At 34.3% G+C, this 23,867-nt stretch overlaps 1 protein-coding gene across 3 annotated transcripts in view; it reads right to left on the bottom strand.

The window, feature by feature from the left end:
• Positions 1–197: 197 nt before the first annotated feature.
• The window catches only part of LOC105830410 (peroxidase), a 28,936-nt gene continuing 5,266 nt past the window's right edge, over positions 198–23,867 (bottom strand). Inside the window, exons 2-17 of one of the 3 annotated variants that reach the window (XM_036282873.1) lie at positions 22,900–23,088; positions 16,836–16,915; positions 16,519–16,612; positions 16,174–16,365; positions 15,870–16,066; positions 14,298–14,550; positions 13,211–13,356; positions 10,081–10,322; positions 9,656–9,788; positions 9,251–9,378; positions 9,064–9,173; positions 8,592–8,684; positions 8,258–8,427; positions 8,022–8,130; positions 7,566–7,659; positions 198–3,426 (exon numbers count right to left, since the gene is read on the bottom strand). In XM_036282873.1, the coding sequence (XP_036138766.1) occupies positions 478–3,426; positions 7,566–7,659; positions 8,022–8,130; positions 8,258–8,427; positions 8,592–8,684; positions 9,064–9,173; positions 9,251–9,378; positions 9,656–9,788; positions 10,081–10,322; positions 13,211–13,356; positions 14,298–14,550; positions 15,870–16,066; positions 16,174–16,365; positions 16,519–16,612; positions 16,836–16,915; positions 22,900–23,088 (5,179 nt within the window). In that variant the 3' untranslated portion in view covers positions 198–477. Of the gene's footprint in view, positions 3,427–4,234; positions 5,254–5,746; positions 7,499–7,565; positions 7,660–8,021; positions 8,131–8,257; positions 8,428–8,591; positions 8,685–9,063; positions 9,174–9,250; positions 9,379–9,655; positions 9,789–10,080; positions 10,323–13,210; positions 13,357–14,297; positions 14,551–15,869; positions 16,067–16,173; positions 16,366–16,518; positions 16,613–16,835; positions 16,916–22,899; positions 23,089–23,867 lie in introns of those variants that run through there. The other 2 variants (XM_012669708.3, XM_036282872.1) reach the window with 2 other exon arrangements.

The raw sequence follows: 23,867 nt of genomic DNA on the forward strand, positions 1-23,867 counted from the left end.
TAAAAATAATAGTTTACTTACAGAATTTTTCCTACAAAAATAATCTAAAAAATATTTTATAAATATTAATACCGTAAGTAATAAAAAACATCATAGCATTTAAAACATAAAAACTTTTGAAATATTGTGTATATAATTTAATTATTTTATTTGTAATTAAATTTTGCATTAATTTTCATAATTATAACTTGATTATTTAACATATAAAGTAAAATACAGATACAAATTGGAAGTATTATTGCAGCATATATTACCTATATTTAATTTCTAAATAGTTTTTTTAGTAATGATTATACATCACAATAACTTATATTGTAACAATAAAATATATTGTATAATATATACTCTTATACATACTTTCATGTAACAATTAATTTAATAATTATAACACTAATATAATTAATTGATTATTCTATCTACTCTAAACATGTAATAACAAGAACATAACGCATAACATAATTTTATATAATTTATGTTTTAAGCTTCTTTTGAGTCATCTGTTTCTTCTTCATTGTCCTCATGTCTTTTACCTGTTCGAGGCGATTCGTATTCCAAGCTCCAAAAGTTATTATATTTGATTGGAACTGCTTCACCTTTTTCAATCATTTTATTGAGATTATCATCTAATCTAGAAAAATGATCCTTTTTGTCTAAGATACTCGATAATGTTTTGCGAATATCTTCTTTGTTTCTCGATTCCTCTCTTTGCTTGTCTTCTTCGGCTGTCGAGTTATCTCTTAACTGACGTAAAACGTCATCTGTAAAGTAACGAGACAGGAATTCGTTTTCCGTCTCAGCTATATCAAATGATTCTTTATCGTTATTGTTTCCGAAAATATGCTTAAAGAAATTCTCGTCCTCGTAAGGATGAGGATCTTCATCGGTTACTTCGCTCTCTTTCGCTTCCTGTTTCGCGTAAGAATCAATCTGCTCTTCTTTGTCGTTCGTTTTGTCATCTTTGTCGCCGTACGGATAGAAATCTTCACTAATTGCTTCGCTCTCCTTTACTTTTTGCTTCGCGTAAGAATCAGTCTCCTCTTCTCTATCGTTTGTTTCGTCTCTGTCGTCGGAAGCAATTCTGTGATTATTGTGATAATTTTTGTCCTTCACGAAATAATCTTGTGATTTTTCTTTTGGATCCGTGGCATACGTATCGACTTCTTCAGACCCCTCGGTGTGATCAGGATTTTCTTCATAATCGTATTTCGATTTTTTACCGTTGCTCTTTCCGTAAACATGCTTAAAGAAATCTTTATCGCCGTAAGGATAATGATCTTTATCAATTGTCTCGCTATCCTTCGCTTCCTTCTTCACGTAAGAGTCAGTCTCTTCTTTTCCATCATCTCCATTGTCGGAAGCAATACTATGATCATCGCGAGAATCTTCATTCTTTGAAAAATAATCGTGTGATTGTTCTTTTGGATCCGTGGCATATGTCTCGGCCTCTTCGGACTCCTTGGCGTGATCGGGATTTTTCTTATAATCGTATTTGTTGACGCCAGTTCGTATGCTTTCCAATATAGGATCGTTTTTGAAGAACTCGTTCCAATTAAATGGTTTTTTATAATCGTTTATATCGAAATCAACGTAATCCGAATTTTTATTCTCCTCAGGCAATGCGGATTTTTCTGCGGAATCTTCTGCGGAACGATGAACGTCGTCCGTAATATCCTCGGTATTATTGCGTAACTTGGTGTCTTCGACATCGTAGTTGTCAACGCATTCGGCAGAATCTTTACTCTCTGTGCAACTTGAACGCGAATTGTTTGCCTTCAATGAGGTGTCATCCGGCTCGTCGCTTTCAGTTTGTACTACTTTAATCTCAGCACTTGGAGACTTTGGTGACAAATCGTCAGTGTCGTGGAGCGGTTTAGGATTGTAATCGTAATCGTCGTATTCTTTGTATCGTTGCTTCGCTGTAGTTGTGCTCTGGTTGCTTTTGTCTAAACTGTCCTCTTGTTGATCGGAATAATCTGGCACTTCTACGTAGGGTATGTTTGAGGGATCGTAATCTGGAGTTGTGCCGATCGAATAATTTTCTTCGCGTTCTGTTTGACTTTTTTCTCGCGAGGCTTCGCCGACGGTACTTTCGGTCGTTGGAAACGACGAGGTGGCGAAACTTTCTTCGGAAGAATACGGTGGTCCTGGCTCGGTGATGATTTCCTGTGATGAATTACGCGCTTCGTTAGTATATTCCGTCGTCGAATTATCTGAAGCCGAATAATCAACTTTATCGGGGAATTTATTCAAGTCGTCCACCTCGGAAGCGCTGTTCACGAGCGACGACAACATCGGTCCGTTATTCAATTTTCCTATGTTTATAACTGGAATTCTTTCAGGTTGCCACTGGGTTTTATTCGCAATTGTCCAAAAGCCAGATATATAAGGACCAGAATCAGTCGAGTTTCTCGTATCCGTGATACCGACTGGTGTTTCTCTGTTCGTTGCTTGCACCTGCTTATCTTCTTCACCGACTGTTTTTTCCTGGACGCATGATGAATTTAATACTTTGTCAGTTTTTGGAATGTTTGCGTTTCGTTTAGTACGACGTTTTGCCTTTTCGTTCGACTGAATCGCGTTAATTATGTCCCAGATGCGCTTATAAAAGTCTCGTTCCGGTTTAACATTGGAATTTTTCATTTGTGACTTATCCTCCTGCGACTGCGAGGTTGTAATTTGTTCTTTGTCAGCGCAGGTTGAATTATCCTTTTCAGAATTATTTTCTAAGGAATTGTAATCACTGATGATATCAGAATGAGGACGGGTACCGTTAATGTATTCCCAAATACGTTTATAAAATACTGTACTCGGTATCGCTATGCTGCTCGCTGTTTTAAGATCAGTCGGATTTTTCTTTTGCAACCGTTTTTTCGTTGGAAGGGTTCTTGTTTGTTGTCTTCGATAATCAGGCTTTGGATAACGAGATTTTTTATTTGAAACAATATTTTTCTGTCGAGCATGTAACAAATCTTTATTTACAGTCGAATAATTTCCCGATTCGTAAGACGAACGTTTGGAACGGTTTTTGTTGATTATTTTTTGAATATTTTTTGCTGCTTTCAACATTTGCGCATTTTTCTGCCGCTTCTGTCGAATGGCTTCGACAACTGTTGTAATTTTGATGATTTCTATATCAGAAGATAAATCCTTCTTATTTTTATCATTTTTAAGAGAGAATGTCGGTAACGTAATTGGTTTATTTAGAAATTTTTCTTGTCGCTCAAGTATATTCTGAGGCATTTTTAAGCGTTCCACGAGTTTTTTCCATTTAGCAGAATATGGATATATCCACGATTTGCTCGGTTTCTCTTTTGGACTGTTTATTTTTTCCATAGAATTTAATTTACCATTCAATTTGTTAAATACTTGCTGTAACGTGGGCTTAATCTCAGATGCATGTGCTTGCGCAGATTTCATTATGGTATCCTGAAAATAATTAAGTGACAATCAGTGATACAGATTTTATTATAGTACTCTAGAATTAATTGAGTAACAAACAACAGATACTATATTAATATTGTGTAACATTTACATTAAATTGTAAATGAAATGTTACTCAAAATAATATAAGTTTAATTAAATTACAAAAAACAAGTATCTTACACGGAGAAAAAAGTATTTGATTCAACAAAATGTGTAATCGCGGGTTGTCAACTATAGATATACTCAATACAATAATATATGCTATTGCAATAGCATCGTAATTCAATCGGGACCGTTGTACTTGCATTAACAGCAAATATTATTGTATTGAGTATATGTGTAGTTGGCAGCTATAGATTTTATTGGATCAATTACTTTTTTCTGTGTAAAAACATAATACAATTATTTTACACGCCATAATGGTATGATACAAAGTAATTAGCAAAAATGTGTGTGATTTACACATGTTATTGAAATGAGAGAAAAGAAACTCTTTTAAAGAAACTCTTAATTATAGGAAGCTGTACTTACATTTATCTTTTGTGAAAGCGTTGTAGATAAAGTAAATAAATATATCTCGATTTCTCTCATATCTTGCATATAATTCTTGTAGCATTAAGCTGTACCCGTGCATTATATACTACCGTGTAATAAATTGTGCATTACACATTATACATATTATACAATAATTTTAATTTTATTAATCAAATGTGTAATACCTTGAGTAATATCATGAGTTTTTCTCTACTAATTTGTGTGCAATTTCTGCTGAAAAACTGAGAGTAATACAGAAAAATAGAGATTTATTAAATGGTTTTCTTATCAAATTGACTTTATTTTTAATTATGTACAAAGTACAATATAAATTATAATTACTAAATGATTATCGCAGTAGCGCAGAAAACATACATTTTCATATTTTTATTGACTCGTTTAATGAGTAAGAAGCAAGAAATATTAACTTTGTGTAAATTTCTGAGCTACTGCGTGCAAATATTTACATTTTTCTTACAATAATGCTTGAAGCAATAATTAATCGTCGTACAAAAATATATATCATACATTTTATTAATATAAATTTATTTGCGGTCCCATTGTTGTAGGATATTGTCAGATAATGTACTATTGACAAATAAATATTATATTTTATTTCACTTTAATTAAGCAAACGTACTGTCTTAATTGATAACATTGCGTTAACCTTTTGAAAAGGAAACTGTCATTCTCTTAAAAAACTTTCATACATAAATCACATAAAGTTATTATTATAATAAGTGTAGTATAAAACAACAATAGAAAAATAATCACATTTATGATGATCATCAATAAGCTCAGTCATTGTTACCGTGACAAATATTCCGCGAAGCATTATTTAAAGTTTCACATTTTATGAAAGAGTATTCCTTATCGTTTCTATCGTATTCTATTGTAAACATTCTATTATAGACAGAGGTATCTGAATTATTATCATTAAGGCTAATCTTCAAGCATCAAGAAAGATACTTCATAAGTATACATGTACGCATGTATATCGTACATACATCTGTTATATTGTACATACATCTCGCTGTGCATTTAAACGTTGCCCGACTGTGTCTCCACGTTCGTGATGCACCTTAGTCAGTGTCGCAAAGCGCAGCAATGACGTATATGGCGGCAGATATTTTACGATCAGGCGCTTTCGTCCCCTGCGGTGCACTGCGCTTATTTTCTCGTGAAGCCCAGATACGTAGCAATGCCGTTAATATTCTCAAAGAAGATTCGATAAGCTTGCTGCTTGTCGTGCTCCTGTATCATTGCCGGTTTCACCGGGCGCTCCTCCACCCATTGCTATAGTACAATAGGTAATTGTAGGTACTCATGTGGGGTGCATGGCAGTCGGCGGGGAAATGTGGAGTTAGAACGGTAGTGTATGATCGCGTTCGTCAACAAACGCGATCTGAAAGCTGTGTATGTCCGAGCACACGATACTTTACCTGTTATTGGTATTAGGGGATGAATGTAAATTAGGAATGCAAGATGATGTAGAAGGAAAGGGACAACAAATTAAACTGGTGTCCATGTATCGTTTAATTTGATATCAGTACAGTATTTATGCATATAATAGAAGAAGAAAATTTAAGGAATTTTTTAAGAATTTTAAAAAATTTATAAAAAATTTAAAAGAATATAAAACAAGAATTTAAAATTATATAAGAAAAAAGCTGAAAAAAGCTTCCACATCAGGATTTGCATTTCTATCAAATGTCTGATTGTGAGTACATCGAGTTTATTCTTGATGATTGATTTTATGGGTAAACTGCATAAAAGAACACGTGAAATGTATAAAACAGAACGATAATAAAAAGTTTTATTGTTCGAAGTGTTATATTCAAAAGGATGGCACTTACATAATTTTGTGTATAATAGCGAGTAGTATTCTGGATAAAGAGATTGTAAAGAAGAGAAATTTTAACTTACAGAAATACATTCGTAACTGTAATCGAGTACATAGTCAAATAATCGCGTTTTACATTAAACAGATAAAGAAAATTTTTATATTCACCAATAAATTTTCACGTAGCAAGCTGACGTTATTTGTCGTTATTTTGGCATCTAAATGTCAAAGATGTCAGCCTGCTACTTTAGGTATTTAATGTACTTTAAAGGACACAGAATATGGAGTAGATTATTCTCCGCGTATTTTGATAAAAAAATCAAGAAATATTATTTATTCCACGAAAAATGCATATTAAAAAAGACTAGATATGAAGCACTGTTAAGTGTAATAGATGTCCACAATGCTGAAGAGATGGCGATAGACAGTTACGTGCAAGATATGATTTGATTTGAGTGTAATATACTATGTACAAGAAGGAGTGTATTGTTATAGTTACAGTATATTTGTAATGCTTGATCAAACGATAATATTATCGGAAATAAAATAAAGCAGTAAAAAGATCTTTAAATATACTATAAAATGTATTATAAAAACTTTAAATGTATTATAAAAATATCACTGTATTAATGAAAGTTTGAATAATAAAATACTAAATGCAATACAATTAAATGATATAATTTAAAATAACATGGACTAATACTGTCCATTGTAATTCTGAGTGTTGACTTAATGTATATCGGCATTTACACCCAATGTCTCTTTTTTTTTAAATAAAGAAAAAGAAAGATATAGGCATGAACGTCAATGCCCTCAATTACAATTGAATAGCACTGACATAAATTACTTCATCAAAATTTTACAATGAACATTTAAATATTGAAATTACTGCGAGTTGAAGTTGCAGTTTGTAAACACTGTAGGATACTAATATTTTAATTAAATAACTAGAATAAAATAAAATAGTAATGAAAAATTCTGAAACTTACGTGAGAGAAAATTCCATTACATGAAATCTGTGCAATCGTACCCATTCAAACTGTAATATTATAGCCACATATAACTTTCGTACATAAGAGAAGCTCTATAACTTGATGCATAAATAGCATTCTATATTGTAAATAGTGAGTCTTTTGTGTGTGAAATTTTTGTTGCTTTTTGTATATGAAAGTGTACAATGAAATATAACGCACGATGCATTTTTCTTAGGAGAAGCTATATGTACAATCTGTTAAGAAGGTTTGCAGTCGAAGCTAAAGGTGCCCTGTCACAGAAGCTGTGTCAGAAATCTAAGATCAAAATCGCGCGCGTTAATTTTTGATTTGCCAATTCTATATTATTGTATAATTTAAATTTTGAAAGTTGTTATCATGTATGATCGCATCAACACATCTGCAAGTTATTATCAAAGTCACAAGTTGGCATCATGGTTTACGAATCGATTATTATAAATCGTTTCGAAACGGCGATTTGTATTGTAATACCGACACTGGCCAACTTTATACTCCATCGTACTATGTGATTTAGTCAATTTGTCTTCGACCTAAACATGACTTATCGTGTCTAATTGTTTGCTCTATTTCAACATGTGCGTGCCTACGGGGTGGTCTTGTGTTATAGTGCCTAAGGATCGGACTTCTTGGCTCGTGGCTCGGTTGGTTACGTGGTGGTGTTCGCCTAAGGGCACTCTGTTTATATCTAGATTGGTGAAACAGACCCTCCTTTATTTCCCCAACTGCCCGTACGGGTCTGCTAGATTACTCACGTATTGCGCGGCGTGACTGGTCGTCGGGTATTCGGCCCATTTTGACAAGTCGATGCTAGGTAGGATACCACTGCGACATGGGACTCGAGGATTTCTGTTATGATAATTATCTATTATACATATTTATAGAAAAAAATTCTTAAAAAATTTTTTACATATAAAACAAAAATTAAAACAGCATAGACAAAATTAATATAATTAATTAATATGTTTTATACTTAATTATTGTAAATATATAATGTAAACAGATATAAGACATATCAATAGGGATAATAAATATTCTTATGGATTCTTTACATTAAATGAGACTAAAGTTATGATACTACAGCTCCGAATATAATTTTTCTTTAACCGTATTCAACTGAATCGGGATTTTCATTATTTTTCATTTTTTAAATATTTTATTCAGCAAATTATTATTTATCGTTATTCACTGTGTAAATTGTATTCACTTACATTTCGTGATCGGGAAGAACCATTGGATAGATTTGTATCGTGTCGATAAGATCAGTATTGTCGCAGATCAATCTGGCGAGTTTCGCCTTTCGAATTTCGTTCAGTTGCTCTATAAAAGTAAAAGTGAAAAGCGCAATTTTAGAAGGTGCCACTTCGTTACATATCGAATGGCGGTCGCGAGTCCTTGGCTCGCGCGGCTCTCGCCGGGAAGAGAGAAAGATTCGAAAGGGTCTTACCGAGAGTGAAGGACGACGGCTGGTTCGGCAGCTCGTACCAGAATCTGTCGCCGCGACGCGAATGACTGAACTGCGTGGCAATTAGGCAGGCGAAGGTTGGTCCGAGCATGCTACCCGGAAGCGGTCTTTCGGATACGCCGCCCGACCATAAATCGACGTCCGCGGGATGTCTGAAAAAGAGCGCGATCGATATGAAGCCGTTATTTCCGAATACTGCTATTTTTAGTATGATCGACCCGCCGACTCAATAATGAAATGCAAAACTTGATTGATCGGTCTTTCGGATACGCCGAAGGTTCCGATGCCGACTTTAACAGACGTGTCTCATACTCACTCGAAAATAGTGCTGTATCGTCTGACGGTTTCGTTCGGCATGGAACCGAACAATTCTTCGAAGGTATTTGCCTCGGGAAGGCCGCAGTACTTTCTAAAGTTACAAAATCGAAAAATTACGCGTTATTAAGAATTTATTCTGGATTTGAATTTTCTAATTGTTAGAAAAAATTAGCTTGATGGCTAAATCCTTCGTTTTTATTTTATTCATTCGACTCTGTCTATCTTTGTTCCTTCCCGTAGGAAAAAATTATGCAAAAATTACTGCACAAAAAATTGCATATTTTTGTGCAGTAATTTTTGCATAATTTTTTCTTACGGTTCTTTCTTACTGTTACATTTACCTACGCTTGTTTTGCACTTACTATATAACGAAACGGAACTTAGAAGATTATTATTAGGGAACACAGATATCCCTCTAACTGCAGTTAGTTAAACAAGTTTGTTAGTACAAGTACGACCTAACAACTCACCTAAAGTCCATATAACTTGGAATACCAAACTCGCGGCCACGTTGCATGTTAAAGGATACCAAATCCAATCCGAATTTTGCTCCCACTTTTTTAAAGAGATGATTCGTTACCTGTAAAAAATGAATCGTATGGTAATAAACCACCATAGTTACAGGTTTTATTTGTGTTAATCATAATACTGATTTACTTCTTGTGTTATGGAATCATCCATAGCTTGAGCAACTTGGTTCATCAAGCCCATGAAATATTCGTCGAATACACCAGCCCGATACAAATCGTAAGGGCGTCTTATCAAATCTGAGAGTCTCTTTGAAGCTATACAAAATAAACAAAAATAATTTAAAATTAGATTTGATATATAATATTAAATATTTTAATAAGTAAGCTTGAACACAAATTTTAAAATTTTATTTAAAATAAATAATATAATTACTATTAAAATAATAAGAACTTTTAGAAGAAGAACTTTTAGCCTGAGAAAAAATATTTTAAAATTATTAGAAAATTTATAATCGAGAGAGAAATAATTTCTGACACGATGTGTTTGCGTAATGTAACCTTGTTGTGGTGCAGTTATTATATTGTCGCTTACCAATAAATTTGTGAGCTTTACTCCATCGTTCTACAGCCGTCGGCAATAGCGAGTGACCAAATCTAAAGGCAGCAGCGGCAAAAGCGTCTATTACGCCTGGATTTATGTTCGGATCATATCCATCCCAGTATTTCTATGAAAAATTAATATTTTAACGTCAATATGATTATTACCGTTTATCAAAGATTGTCTAACGAATGACAAAAAATAAACAGAAGACATATATCATGTTAAATTCTAATTATGTATTACAACAGTTCTAGAAATTTTTATTTATGCATTTCAAAAACAAATATTTGCTTATTAATGATCAAAATTTTATCTTTATTTATACCATGATAAATTGCCTTTATTTAAGCGTTATTTGCAAATATTCACGCATTTTGTTTCAATTTTTATTTCAGTGTCATTACGGTTCAACTTACTTCCTTCTCGAGAAGAAGTCCGAATTTCTCCATGACATTTTTGCCGAGTAATATCGGGAGGAACTCGTTATAAGTGATGTGTTGGATTTCCGCGATGACGATGCGCCTAGCTTCCTGGAAGAGAATCTCGTCGTCCCAGTGCGGATTCACGATAGCCAACGCTTTGGCGAGCCGGTTATGCTCTCGCGCCAGTAAAGTGTGCATGCAGGTAAGTACCAGCTGTTCGTTTACACGAATTTCACCTATAAGCAACACAGGTGATGAAGTATCAATTCTCTCCGAGATTTTAAAAGAATGATTAATTCCGTGCCTGAGAACGCGATACTTTCACAAAAAAGCTATCTGGATAATTCTAAACCTCTTAAGATATTTTAATTAGCTTAAGAGATTTATTAAAGTGTACAAAGACTTAATACATCATAATTCATCATTGAATCATGTAGTATAAAATGTAAAATCTGCCCATTATTGTACGCCAAACAAAATCTCTTAATGAAGCGAGTCTGAGATAAAAAGAGTATTCTTTTTGTATTATATCCTAATATTCAAGGTACATTAGGAATTGAGCATGGAATTCAATTGGAAAGTGTTGGAAATTCATAAAGAATATAATCACGTTATTGTACGAGTATCTGAGTATTTATAGACTCGTATTGGCCTTGATTTGATTTGTTATTGTTCTCTTAAGTTCCGTTGCCTAATGCATTTCACATTATGACGACTTCCAATCTATTCCACTTAAAGAACGCGTGAATTACGATTCTCGTACCACAGCGTGCTAATTTAATAATTTATTAGCTATTATATTGGATAACTTTAGTTCAAATGATTTAAATAGAGATGACTGAATGATAAAGGTTACAAGAATATAATACCGTCGAACTACATTGTCGCATTCTTGGATTAATAACAAAGATAAAAGCAAGAAATTCCCATATCTGTTTATCTTATCTATCACATGCGAGTAATAGATATAATTTAATTTTAATTTAATGAACCTATATACGGATTTAAACAAAGATAAAACTTTTTTTGCCGATACTGCTTAGCGCACAAACCTTCGTCCAGATAGAAAAAATTAACAAATATTGCAGCGCGTGCAACTTTTAATCATTTTTTTAAAACAAATATTTCTGTGACTTTAAAAGCCGATGTCCTTGCGTCGCAGCCGTTCCCTTTCTCACCCGTATCGTAACGATTGGTATCGTGTTGATAATCACGCGATACAAGCACGATGCCTACCAGTGATAGCAAAAGCGAGGATTAAGACGATTACCATACCATCCGAAATTCCGAAAAACTTAAATAATAACAGCCAATCTCAAGTAGCAATTGATTTTTCCGTAACATGCGATTAACGTAAGTACAGGGTACGGATGATGTTGCTGCCGAATGTTCGCACGATTGACGTGTGGGAGATTTATGGTTTAGCATGCCGTGTGGCCCCCGGGTCCAGGTATCACAGAATGATTAATGGAATTGGTGCGCGTGATAAGTGCATACCGATTATCGCCGCGATCGAATTGTTTTGTCTCACGAAATCACCGATCGGATTCACTGTGCATATCGCCGGAAGGTTTCGTAAGTGATCGACGAATTGACGTGGGAAAATGACTTCTGGACGGATAAATGAGACGTGTGGGTGTTAGGTAAAATTGATCGGGGCGATCATTTTGAGCGAGAGAGAAAGTGATAGACACTTTACTAGTAAACGCGCGGCGCCGCGAAAAGGCAGCAACGAGCGTGACTTACCGCTCTATTGTTCTTGCACCATCGAACGCAGAAAAAGCACCAGAAATTAGAATAGTTACATTAGTGCGGCTACATTCGATTCAAGCTGACTCGTGCATTCATTGTGAATTTAAATGGATACAATCGAGTTAATAGCCCGCGCCCTGTATTGCGTTTTCAAGATACGTTTAACTTTGCGAAAGTCAATCTCTTCTAAAGCAATAGCGAAGCGATTGATTTGCCACGACAGCAATCTATGATATATACCGCATATAAGAACGTAACAATGCAACAATGCAGAAAAATATCGGGAATAATGGTAAAATATTAAAAAGAAACTTTTAAAACTTGCTAAATGTTTTTTTTTTGCAAAAATTACAAAATTAAAATGACAAGTTTGAAGTAAGCACAATGTGATAAATAATTTTTTAAATAATAAATATTTTAATGTTAAAAAATTATCTATTAAATTTTATTAAAAAATGTTCTTGAAATATGATATTAAGTCTCTATTATACATATAATAATTTACTTCGATTCTTTATCTTCAAAAAAATTTTTTAATATTTTAATATTGATTAAATTATGTTTATATGGAATAAATTATGTTCAATGTTAAATAAATTATGTTTAAAGCCTATTTTTTTTATCTTTTACGTATGTCTATGATGCGCCTGTAGATTGTACACAGATATATGGGATTTATTAAAAAATTATTTGAAAAATTGAAATGTTACCAATGATAACAGATAGTGAAGCAAAAACTTAGATTTGAAAACATTACACAAAAAGAGAAAACAGTATAATAAAATGCAATTATTCTCATGAAATAATAATAGATCTTGCAAACCAGAAAAATTTAAGAAGTTTACTGTTTCATTTGCAAATTTCTCATTATTACGTATTAACAGAAAAAAGAACATGACAATAATTGCATTTTATTATATAGTTTTTTCTTTTTGTGTAATGCCTTCGAATTCAAGTTTTTCACTATGTGTTATCATTGGGAACATTTTTAAAATAATTTTTGAATAAATCCCGTATATATCTATGATGCATATAAATTGTACACAGACATACGGGACCTATGGTTTTGAATGGCTAAGATAGAGAGATCTTATGGCCATAGAATACTTTTAATGGCTTGCCATTCCAGTCAAGAGCAAAACGAGCGTATATAATAATAACCACTTTTTTTGTTTTGACTGAGATCGCATTCGAGATCTTCGGCGTAGCCGGCCGATACGCTATCCGCTACATTACACTCGTCTCAAGTTTAACTTGAGATTTCACTTTTATACTTTAAATCTAACTTTAATATTTAAATTGATTGAAAAAAGTGTTTATTGAAAGTATAGAATATTTAGCGTTTGTTTTTATGCATAAAAACATAAATTACCAGCTTCAAAGCAGTACATTGATCGATTTGGCCGAGTACAGCCTTCGTCCGGTATATCCAATTTTAACGGCAATAGATCCTTGAGACCATATTCTGCAAAGACTGGATTCATTCGCAGTAATCCGCCATAGCCCGTTCGGAGTTTTCTGAAAAGCGAAATAAAAATATATCAAATTTTGAAAATACCACGTATGTAATATCCGTGAAAATAATACATTTTTTTTAATGGTTCCATTTTTATATTATATAACTGTTAGACTTAGAATTTTATAGAAGTTAGCTTAACAGATCTTAATATTTCCAAGATATTCCTAAAATTATTTAAAATATTAGATACTTTTTTTTTTTTAATAGAGAAAGGTACAGATACATTACAGGTACATTTATAGACGAAAAAGATATATGTATAAGCAGCCTGTGATGCTGCGAGAGAATGCGACGTCCACGAGGATTAAGAAATCGCGAAGGTTCGTAGATCGCATCGTGCGAACATGGTAGAAAGTGTGAAGAACACGAGGGCACGTTGAAAAATGCAGAACAACGCAATGCTGATTTATTGTCCTCGGTGACGTAACAAAGGTACATGTATGCACCGTTTTGAGGCGGAACGAAATTCGCTTCGCCAAGTGCACGTGCAGAGATCCATAAAAGGCGAAAACTGACTTACCCACCCCTAGAGAACCGATCCTGGTAATACTTGCAGGCATAATGTTGTATTACTTTACACGGCGATAAAATATAAATAGATGCTTATAATTAAGAAGAGGATACTCTTACTAAATCAGAATATTATTAAAAATATTGCTGATTAATATACAGTTATAAGTATATCACTAAAATCACAAATTATTCATCGTTTTTCCGTGAATAATACACTAATTTAAAGAGTATATTTGAACGCGTTTACATATAAAATGTTCATTTCTCTTTTAACCCATGTATTTTAATTTTAAAAAAATTTCGAATTGATACCGTTTATCTACAGCAAAATTGATTTTAAATTTGACCATTAGATTGATCATTATATAATTTATAAAATAATTATTTTGGGTATTATTATTCATGAAAGCAAATTATTCTGATTTACCTAGCAAAAGCTTCCGTAACGCCATAAACCGTGTTGCCATCCAGCAAACCCGTAAGGAGATTGAAAGGTACTCGGGAACCGAGGCGGCAACCAGGTCGGACGGCGGGAAAAGCGCGAACGAAGTCCATGCATTGCACGTTGAACAATCTGTAGAAATAGTCGTCCTCCGGTATGTGGATCTCGTTGCAGTAGGGATTCTTCAGGTGCGGCGGCCGGTTGCAGCATTCTTCCGGGTCGTTTCGGTTCAGAGGGTCTGCAAACGCGATGATAGCAGAACGTACACGTAATGATAGCGGGGAAATAGCGTTTCGATCACGCACGCGTAATCCGTGTGCGGCGGACGTGCCAGGGGATATCAGTATTCGCGATTGAATGGAACATTACGAGCGTCGATTGTCGCAATCTCAGTCGGGGATTGGACGAGATAGAATCGACATCATTAGTATTAATTTATCCTCTATCTATAGGAATACGCATTTTATGAGATTATCCCCGGATTGCGTTCTTGGATTTCTAAATTACTCCTCCTTCCAAAACGGTTGAATAATTTGATAATTAGCGCGGAGTATCGCGAGTTATTTCAGAATGCGGCTTGATCACAAGTCCGCCAGTGGGGCTTGCCAATTCTGGTTGACACATCAGCGGCGAGTGATACCGAGCCGAAGAGCGGGCCGCTCGGAAACGTCACGGACGGACACGTGATCTGCTTATCCGAGCAATGATCGTTCGCTTTCTCTCGTAGTTACCCTCCTTTCGATATATACGGCAAACGTTCAACATGGAAGGGCACACGAGCGACCTACGATGCGCATGTATCAAATATCTCGGTACAGTTGCTCCGACGCAACTTGAGCAATCAGTCCGTCGATGAGAGGCTCACTTTCTAATTTCTATTCTAGTTGCATGATTGATACAGCGGGTTTTGATCATTACGGAATACGAGCCGACAGAAGAGCTATTTCTAGTTTTTTGTTACTGCTTTCTTTAAAATTTGTTATATATTATAGTTAGCTACTCAAGTAGCGAACTGACATTAAATATCAGTCTTGAAGACGTTTTAATGATGTTTGTAACACTAATAAAACGTCATTAAAACGACATTTGACGTCACCTTGCTACGTGGGTATTAGACTCACACATTGCAATGATCTTTATTTATTGACTCAAACGTTTTGTTGAGAGTAAAACGGAAAACGAAAATTTTGCCATAACAAATTGATAATTAAAACCTCTCATAATTAATTATTCACTTATTTTTAAGAATATGTATAAGTTACATGCATTTGTTTTTTCGTTGTTGCATGAGATAAATCAATAATTTTATAATTCAATTTTCATGATTTACATGCCTTTCTCATGTATATCATGTAAAATAGTATAAAATTACACGTGCTTATTTATTTATTTGATAATATATATAGATTTTCATATGTAATTAATGAAATGAATATATTTCGGGAAAATTTTATTATGAATCAAAGAGATTATTACTCTGCATTGAAATCACCGATAATCGCGGAAAAATCTGTCACGAATGCCGCGACGAAAATCACGCTTAAGAATATAATGTACCTAGAGGCGTGGCGGTCAAAGTGTAATCGTGGTCCATGAATTGTCCCCACGCGATCACCATAACCGTGCCGGCGTGATCGTGGTAACCTTCGTCCGGATGCATGGTGCGTGACACGACTCGGGACGGCGGTAGATCACGACCTGTTATGGATATCCTTGGCGTCGACAAACCATCCGCGAATTGAGGGCTTATCAATCTACACGAAGTAAGGAAGAACTTGCGGCGTTACGTCATATTCCGTACTTAAAAGGAAAAAAACAAAACAAAGAAAGCTCCTTCGAGAAGCGGGAAAATCGCAGTTACCTGGCAAAAGGCGACAGGGTAGCGCCCCAAGTTGGATTCTCCAAATTCGTGCAGAGGCCATCGTACCGCCGGTACTTGCCCGGTCTACATTCCACGTTGCTGAGAAAGGCGGGACAGACCTCGCGGATTAGCGTCTTCGAGGTGTCGATTAACGGTAGATTCCTCTGGATCTCCTCGTAGGTCAATCCGTACCTGGGCGCCAATGATTAGAAAGTAAAATCAAGGAAATGCGATCAGATCCCAAAGAGAGAAAGTTCATTAGGAGAGAAAGAGAGAGAGAGAGAGAGAGAGAGAGAGAGAGAGAGATTGCACAGAGAGGCTTAACATCACACAGGGAAGACTTACGTGTGCGCGAGATTCGCAGTAATGTCGAGAAGCAGCTCGCCGACTGTCGCCAGGTCCTCCGGTCGCCACATTCCCGATTTTGGTGTCGCGACGTCTACGGGAGAGAAGATTGCGTGTGAACGAGCGATGAGACGAGAAAGCAACGTGAAACGGAGCAAAACATAGCGAATACGACAGACATTCATATGGCGATCGTTCATAATGAGTTTCATGCATTACGCGGACGATACTCCGGACGCATCGTCTCGATCGTTGTCGCCAATAAATTATACGGGCATCGTGCAATTAATTCCCGTAATGAAATGTAATATACTCACTGATGCGCTTCCTCGCCTCGACGTAAGCATGATTTACGGCGTCGTACGTGATGCAGGTTTGGGTTGCTCCTGCGGTCGGACTACGGATAGCGAAAGAATAAGGATGAAAGTTGACACGTGCTCGATCCTCGTGTCCGGATATTATTTACAATTCCCCCCTCTCCCCCTTTCTCTCCTTTCCCTCTGCACCCCACTCCGGGGGGTTAATTACCCAACGCGCGCGTTGCAGCCTACTTTCGTGAGAAGTCCCGTTGCGAGAAAACGTGAATTCGCCCGCTGTAGATCACGCGCGTACGCACGCAGAGCGTCTGTATACGCGGATATTTCGTATCAAGGTAATCCGAAACTATTCTACAGGCACACGAATGAATTGACTTTCATATCCTGTTTCCGTCGTGAAACATACTAGCATTGACGTGCCGCCCGTGACTGTGCCGTTGAAGGTTGAGCTAGCAATTCTCCGTTCGTTTCTCAACTGCGGCATTGCACTCTTATCCATAACTTCCGCCTCTGATTCTCCTACTTTTATTTTTAGTTTGATCGTGCCAATTGTCCATTGTATTCGCTAAGATTAAAACCATTATCTATTGGCCCTTTCAGCATCTTTTTATTCGTTTATTCGTTAAAGTTGATAAGGATCACTATACTCTCTAAATCACAATCAATGGAAGTTCGACAAAATCATTGAAAATATACTGACTTTTAATGATAATCATTATTATAATCATTCACTGATTATCAATCGGTGAAATGAATACGCTGATTTTTCAGTAATAATACACTAATTTTGAAGTTAAAATTAGTGTATTATTATTGAAAGATCAGCGTATTCATTTCATTGATTGATAATCAGTGAATGATTATAATAATGATTATCATTAAAAGTCGGTATATTTTCATTGATTTTGTCGAGTTTCCATTGATTGTGAAATTACTGAAAGACAGTGAACACTCACTGATTATCACAGTTATAAGTATGCTCACTGCAAATCAGTGAATATACACTGGTTGCAATTTAGAGATTAGCTAAGCCTCAATTAACTTAATTACTGGTTAAAGAGTTGCCAACAAGACAAAATAATTCAGAGTAACTAATTGTATTTCTGGCGATATAATCGTCCTAATCTAATTTTTTGTTAGAAATATTGTTATATTGGTCGAATGGCCCTAAGAAAAATTGTCTTGAAATTTTGCACAACTTGATGAAACACAAATTATATATATAAAGTTTGAAAGTAAATTTGCATCAAACTGTTGTATATAAAGTTATCCTATTTATCTGCATTGTAGATTTTTTTAACATAATATAGCAGGATCTCATCTTATTTAATCTTAAAGCTTATTGAAACTGCTGGAGTTTGCACGAGCGACCGCCTCTCTGAAAATTTAACCGGAACGATATGAATTATCAATTGTCAGGTTTGCTTGAGACGCAAAATCGGGAAGACGCGAGAGAGGCTACTTCCCGCGTCTAATTGCGGTCGAGTGTTGTGCCGCAACCGATGTAATAATAACGAAAGCACTCTATAATGGTGCCGTGCATCGACGCACTTACCATAACTGGTCCGAGCGACGGCAGCAGCCCCGTTCCTCGCCGCTCGGTGATAAATGTGAATTGCGTCAGTCGCAGAACCTTCCTTTTTTTTTTTTTTTTTTGATACACATAAATTACATTTCAGCTCACGGCATTCGTACTTTAATACGCCACGTTTAATAATCACTGTTGCCGCAGTCGCGGCGCGTACACTAAGTATCTACGACGACGTCCGAAAATAGCCTGCCCCGTTGTCATTATGGTCATTTCGTGCACTGTGTCATCTTTGTTTCGGTGAAGACCGAATGAGGCATCATTATCGCACATTGTATTCGTTTTTGTTTTCTCGCTCCGCGAGTAGCCCTTTCGAAATATTGTCAGTAATCGCTTTCACAGCCGTCAGCACGCGCTATTCCGACCTCCAGATCGGCCGTATCATTTCGCGGCGCAATTGCGAACTCGACGTCTCGTTATGTCGTGTCCCCGGGCACCTGCTTGACATTCCACGAGTGTTGCCTCCATCTTAAAGTAGCTGCATGACATCGCTAATCGGGTGGCGTTACGACGCCACGCCGGCTACCTAAACGGTCGGTGCAGATCACGCGACTTGCCTGGCTATGTTTACTTCTGATTACTAGGTAACTATCTGGCATTAAGCTCGCAAAATACGGACGATTTATATTTGCCTCTGAATTCTGTGTATAATTTTGTGTGCCATGCAATAACGTGTGAAAAATTACAACATGTCAAAATACGCGATTTATCAAATTATGAATTAAATTTTATTAAGAAATTCAATGCAAATTATTAATCGTCTAAAGTGGGCTGCAGATTAAATTATATGATTGCTAATAAACTAAATTAAGCTATATTTTCTTTTTATTTATTACTTTAACACTTTTGCTTAATTAAAAAAGGTATAGAATTATTATTATTTATTATTATTATATTTTGGTTGTAGTTTCTACAAGATTAAACAAACAAATAATAATTAAAACTTTAATTAATCAACTTCAATTCTTTTATTAACAGTTTTAAATAGCTTTAATCTTTATTTCTAGAAATATATATATATTAACTTTAATCTCGAAATATATATATATTAACTTTAATCTCGATTTAATTTACATTTTAATTTCTTCTAGTTCTAAGCATAAAAGATAAAGAATAACTTAAAACAAAATTAAAGTATTGACAAAAACAGACACAAGAAATTTATCTTTAAGATAAACATAGAAAATTGCACTTATGCGAATTATAGAAACACAAATATGTGTAGGAGACTCACACGCATATATGTATATTCGTCACACATGAGATTAATTGTCAATTTCGTCTCATAAAGAAGTGGTTTATTAAGAGAACGATATTTATCAAAAAATTTGCAAAGGTCTTTTAAAGTTAAAGATTGTAATTCTTAAGAATGCTATGTAATTATTAATTATAATAAAGATTAAGTTTTTAACGCGTGCAATTATGAGCTTTTAATTAAAAAAGAAATGAGTTCTTAATAACGCGACGTTTTGTGATATTGTTGAGGCAATCGTGATTGTCGATGGAATTAAAGACGGTGATAATATATTCGACGTGTAATTCCAATTAGTTATCTTCTAACGCCAAAGCGAGATTGTTTTGGTTATTATAATCTTTAGCAATCCAAGCATTTAAAACGATTCTATCGCAATGCAACCGCCTTGTACTTCATTAGCGGTGAACCTCAAAAGGTTCAATTAACGGTGGTTAAAATTCCTGTGCATACGAGCTTAGTCCATATCACTGTTTGTTAATCAGAAATATGCGAATACCCATACCAGCGTGTTTTAATTAGAAAGGTCGAATCTCGTAATTCTGTTTCAAAGATTGCAATTGTGATTAAAATAAATAATATAACCAGGCATTTACTTATCTTAAATGTGTTTTTTATAATATTAAATTTAATTATAATCTTTAAATACTTAAAGATGTTTATAAGGTGTAAGTTGTTTTAAATATTATCAAAATTAACATTAGGAAACAAATTTATTATAGAGCTAAAAAGGTTAGAGTTTATATTTTAATGCCTTTTTTCATATATTTTTAAAGAAGTATTATGTATTTGTTAAGATAATATATTTATATTTATTTTATAAACAAGGATAAGCAATTAGGACATTAAAAACAAGCATTTTAGATTGTGTCCAGATATTAATTTATAAGTTTTTAAATTATTTTTTTGAAATAATTTAAAAATATATATTTATATATTAACATACTTTTGTATATTAATAACATTTAATATTTCATATTTCAGTTAATTATATAATTAAATTACTTTATATCGTAAACGTTTAAACAAAAATTCAACCATTTTGGTTCTGTAGTATTACATATACATGTATAGTTGTTGGGACATTTATTTTAATTGCCGCGGAATCAGTGATGCGTTTATTTGTACACATACGCGGAGAGAATTTTCTCTTAAAAATTATCCTGAAAATCGTGGTAATTGTGAGACAACTTAAGTAAATCTTGAAGAATTTTACTATACTTTTAACAAAATTTACTAAAATTTTAATAAAATTTGGCAAAGTTTTAGTAAATTTTGTTAGAAATATAATAGAATTTACTAAAGTTTAGCCAAATTTTATTAAAATTTTAGTAAATTTTGTTAAAAATATAATAAAATTCTTCGAGGTTCACGTCATCGTACAATTACCAGAATTTTCAGGATAATTTTTAAGAAAAAATTCCCTCCGTGTAACAAAAGTATACTGAGACACGAGTTAATTACTAGTTTTGGCACTCAAATCCTATCCCAGCACCGAAAATTCTTCTCTCCTCAATTTTCTATCTTTCAAGTAATTTGCTACCACAGTTGTAACCGCGTCACTCCAACATCTCGACCGCCCGGCTGAATTCGATTCTTAAGGACACTTTAAAGGAGCACTCGAAACGATAAACGCCACCGTCTCGTTGGTTTGCTTGACGCGAAGAACGGCAGTTAATCACGGGTTTCAGCGTGGTTACGCGCCTGAACGCCAGGATTATTACCGCGGCTCTCCGGTACGGTAAATACGGATTCTCTACCGGGCGATGAATGGAACAACACGCGGTTTACTGCGATACGTAACGGTCACTCTCGTTGCATGACGCGTTTACGGCTCAATACCATAAATGCCGATTCCCCAGCTGGCAATGGTCATTTTTGAAATCTCAATTGGGAACGATTCGAATTTTACGATCGTCGCAAAAACGCTTTATAGAAGAATAATTTATTACGATAATTTATAGAATTATTTGACACGCGGAACTGTCCGCGCGAATATGCCCGTTAGGTGAATGTATTTGCGCGTAGTGCCAAACAGTAGAACTAGGTAAGGTCGCATTAGAATCCGTTAGTCCTGTGGGAACAGGGATGATAGTGAAAGTCCTGACCGTGCCGTCAAAGTTCCCGCTTTCTCTAATCCTCTAGAATGTCGGGTGAGGACTTACCTCGTTACGTAATCGTACTGCATTTCCATGCAGTTAGCAACCGCGATTCATAATCGTGCATTTCCTTAGTCGTTACAATATATCCTAGAGTAGACGTCCTAGCTGATAAGACGTTTTTAATGATTCTATGGCACTTTCTCGTATAATCGATAACGCGGTAAAAGGTATCTTGTTTGAGTTAGTCAGTGGCCATCAATAACCGCAGACAATCTTGGATAATAATTACACTTAGGATAGAATGATAGAGATACTTGTTATAGCTGTCTCGGTACAGCTGTTTTCAATTTCACTTCTTCTTAATAACAAATATTAAAATATCTTAGAGAAAGCGCTACTGACTTTTAAAGAATTATCATGAACTTAATATGATGGAATTAAAATTAATTATTGAATTTTGCATAAAATTTACTTTTTACACATTCTCTAAGATGACACGTTATGATATTTAAAAAGTAACTTAATAAATAATGGTAATTTTATTAAATTTTATTAATGGTAGATTATCATAACTTCCAATTTTTTATGCTTAAAGTTAAAAAAATGACAAAGAAGCCTAACATTTCAAAAACTTTTAATATTTAAAAATTAATAATTTAATTTTAATTTACACTAATTTAATTTTTATTTTATAGAAATAAATTTTGATTCTTATTAAAGTAATAAATTTCTGAAAAAAATTACACAACTTTAATTTTTATTCTTTTAGAGTGACGTTTTATTTTACAAAATTGAAAAAGCAGTTTTGTTAATATTGTCGTATTTCTCGTCTATGAATTTCAGAATAAACTTTAAAATTAATTGAAATAATCAATTAAGAAATGTAAATATATTTATAATACTTTACGGACAAAAACAAAAATTACATTTCTAAGGTATTTTTTAAGTATAATTATAAATGGTACAAAAATTAAGTTACCTATTAGGGCAGAACTTTATGAAAGTTTGTATTGGTCACTTTGAAGAAATGATTCCAGTTCTTGATTCGCGGTGACTTTCGCTAAATTAAGATTGCTATCGTCTCGCGGACTCATATTTCGGTTTTTTAATGTGGGTACTTACAACGATCCGCGTAGCAAATTATAGGTGTAGTCGTAAACGCTGGTTCTTCCATGGTTATCCAGGATCAAGGCGCACTCCTCTCCGTTTGCATAAGAGTCGAAAGGTTGATACTGCAGCCCGTTACTGTGCGCCGTTACCAACAACAGAAGTAATCCGATTATCGCGGATCGCGTCCGCGTTATCGCGAATCTGTAACATTCCAACACAAACGATTATCTTTCTCATGTTAACGAGTATCGCGACACATTCGAACAAAGGGCTTTGATGTTTTCTTAATTATGGTCACAGAGTTTTGCATGGATTGTTACAATTCTGATCGTTTGGATTTATCCTTCAAGTAAAAAGATAACGGTATGATTACATTAAAGCATATACAAGATACTTCTTAATTAAGAAAACTATTTTATTCAAATATTTTTGTCCATTCCGTATAACACTGTTATAAAAAGTGTTATTTTATAACGGACTTGAACTAATGCATAGTTGAAAAATAAACTTGTATATTATATTATTATTCAAAATATTAATTGAAACAGTTAATTATGTATTAGCCACAATAGTTTTCACATATTTCTTACAGAATCAGTACGATATTCTGGATACTTGGACTTTAATATATATATAATTTCGTATTTTTCATGTTCATTGAAAAGATAATATTAAACATAATAAAAGATGCACTTCTTTCTTAGCGCCGGTTGTTCCAACTTTTTGGTAAATTTATTTCAGATAAACACGTGTCTATCTTCATTTTTTTAAATAAATATAAAGACTAACACACATATTTATTTAATAGATAAATTACTAAGAAGTTGGAACAATCGGTCCTTAGAAAAATTAAAAGTATGCGATATTATTTGTATACATTTTTTTGAGAAGTTAAAACAATTACTCTTTCTAAAGATAATATTTTTGAATTTTATATTTATAACAATGAATATTAGTAATTAATACTAAGCGAATAATTA

The sequence above is a fragment of the Monomorium pharaonis genome, chromosome 2, assembly GCF_013373865.1.
Source record: "Monomorium pharaonis isolate MP-MQ-018 chromosome 2, ASM1337386v2, whole genome shotgun sequence".
Classification (NCBI taxonomy): Eukaryota; Metazoa; Arthropoda; class Insecta; order Hymenoptera; family Formicidae; genus Monomorium; species Monomorium pharaonis.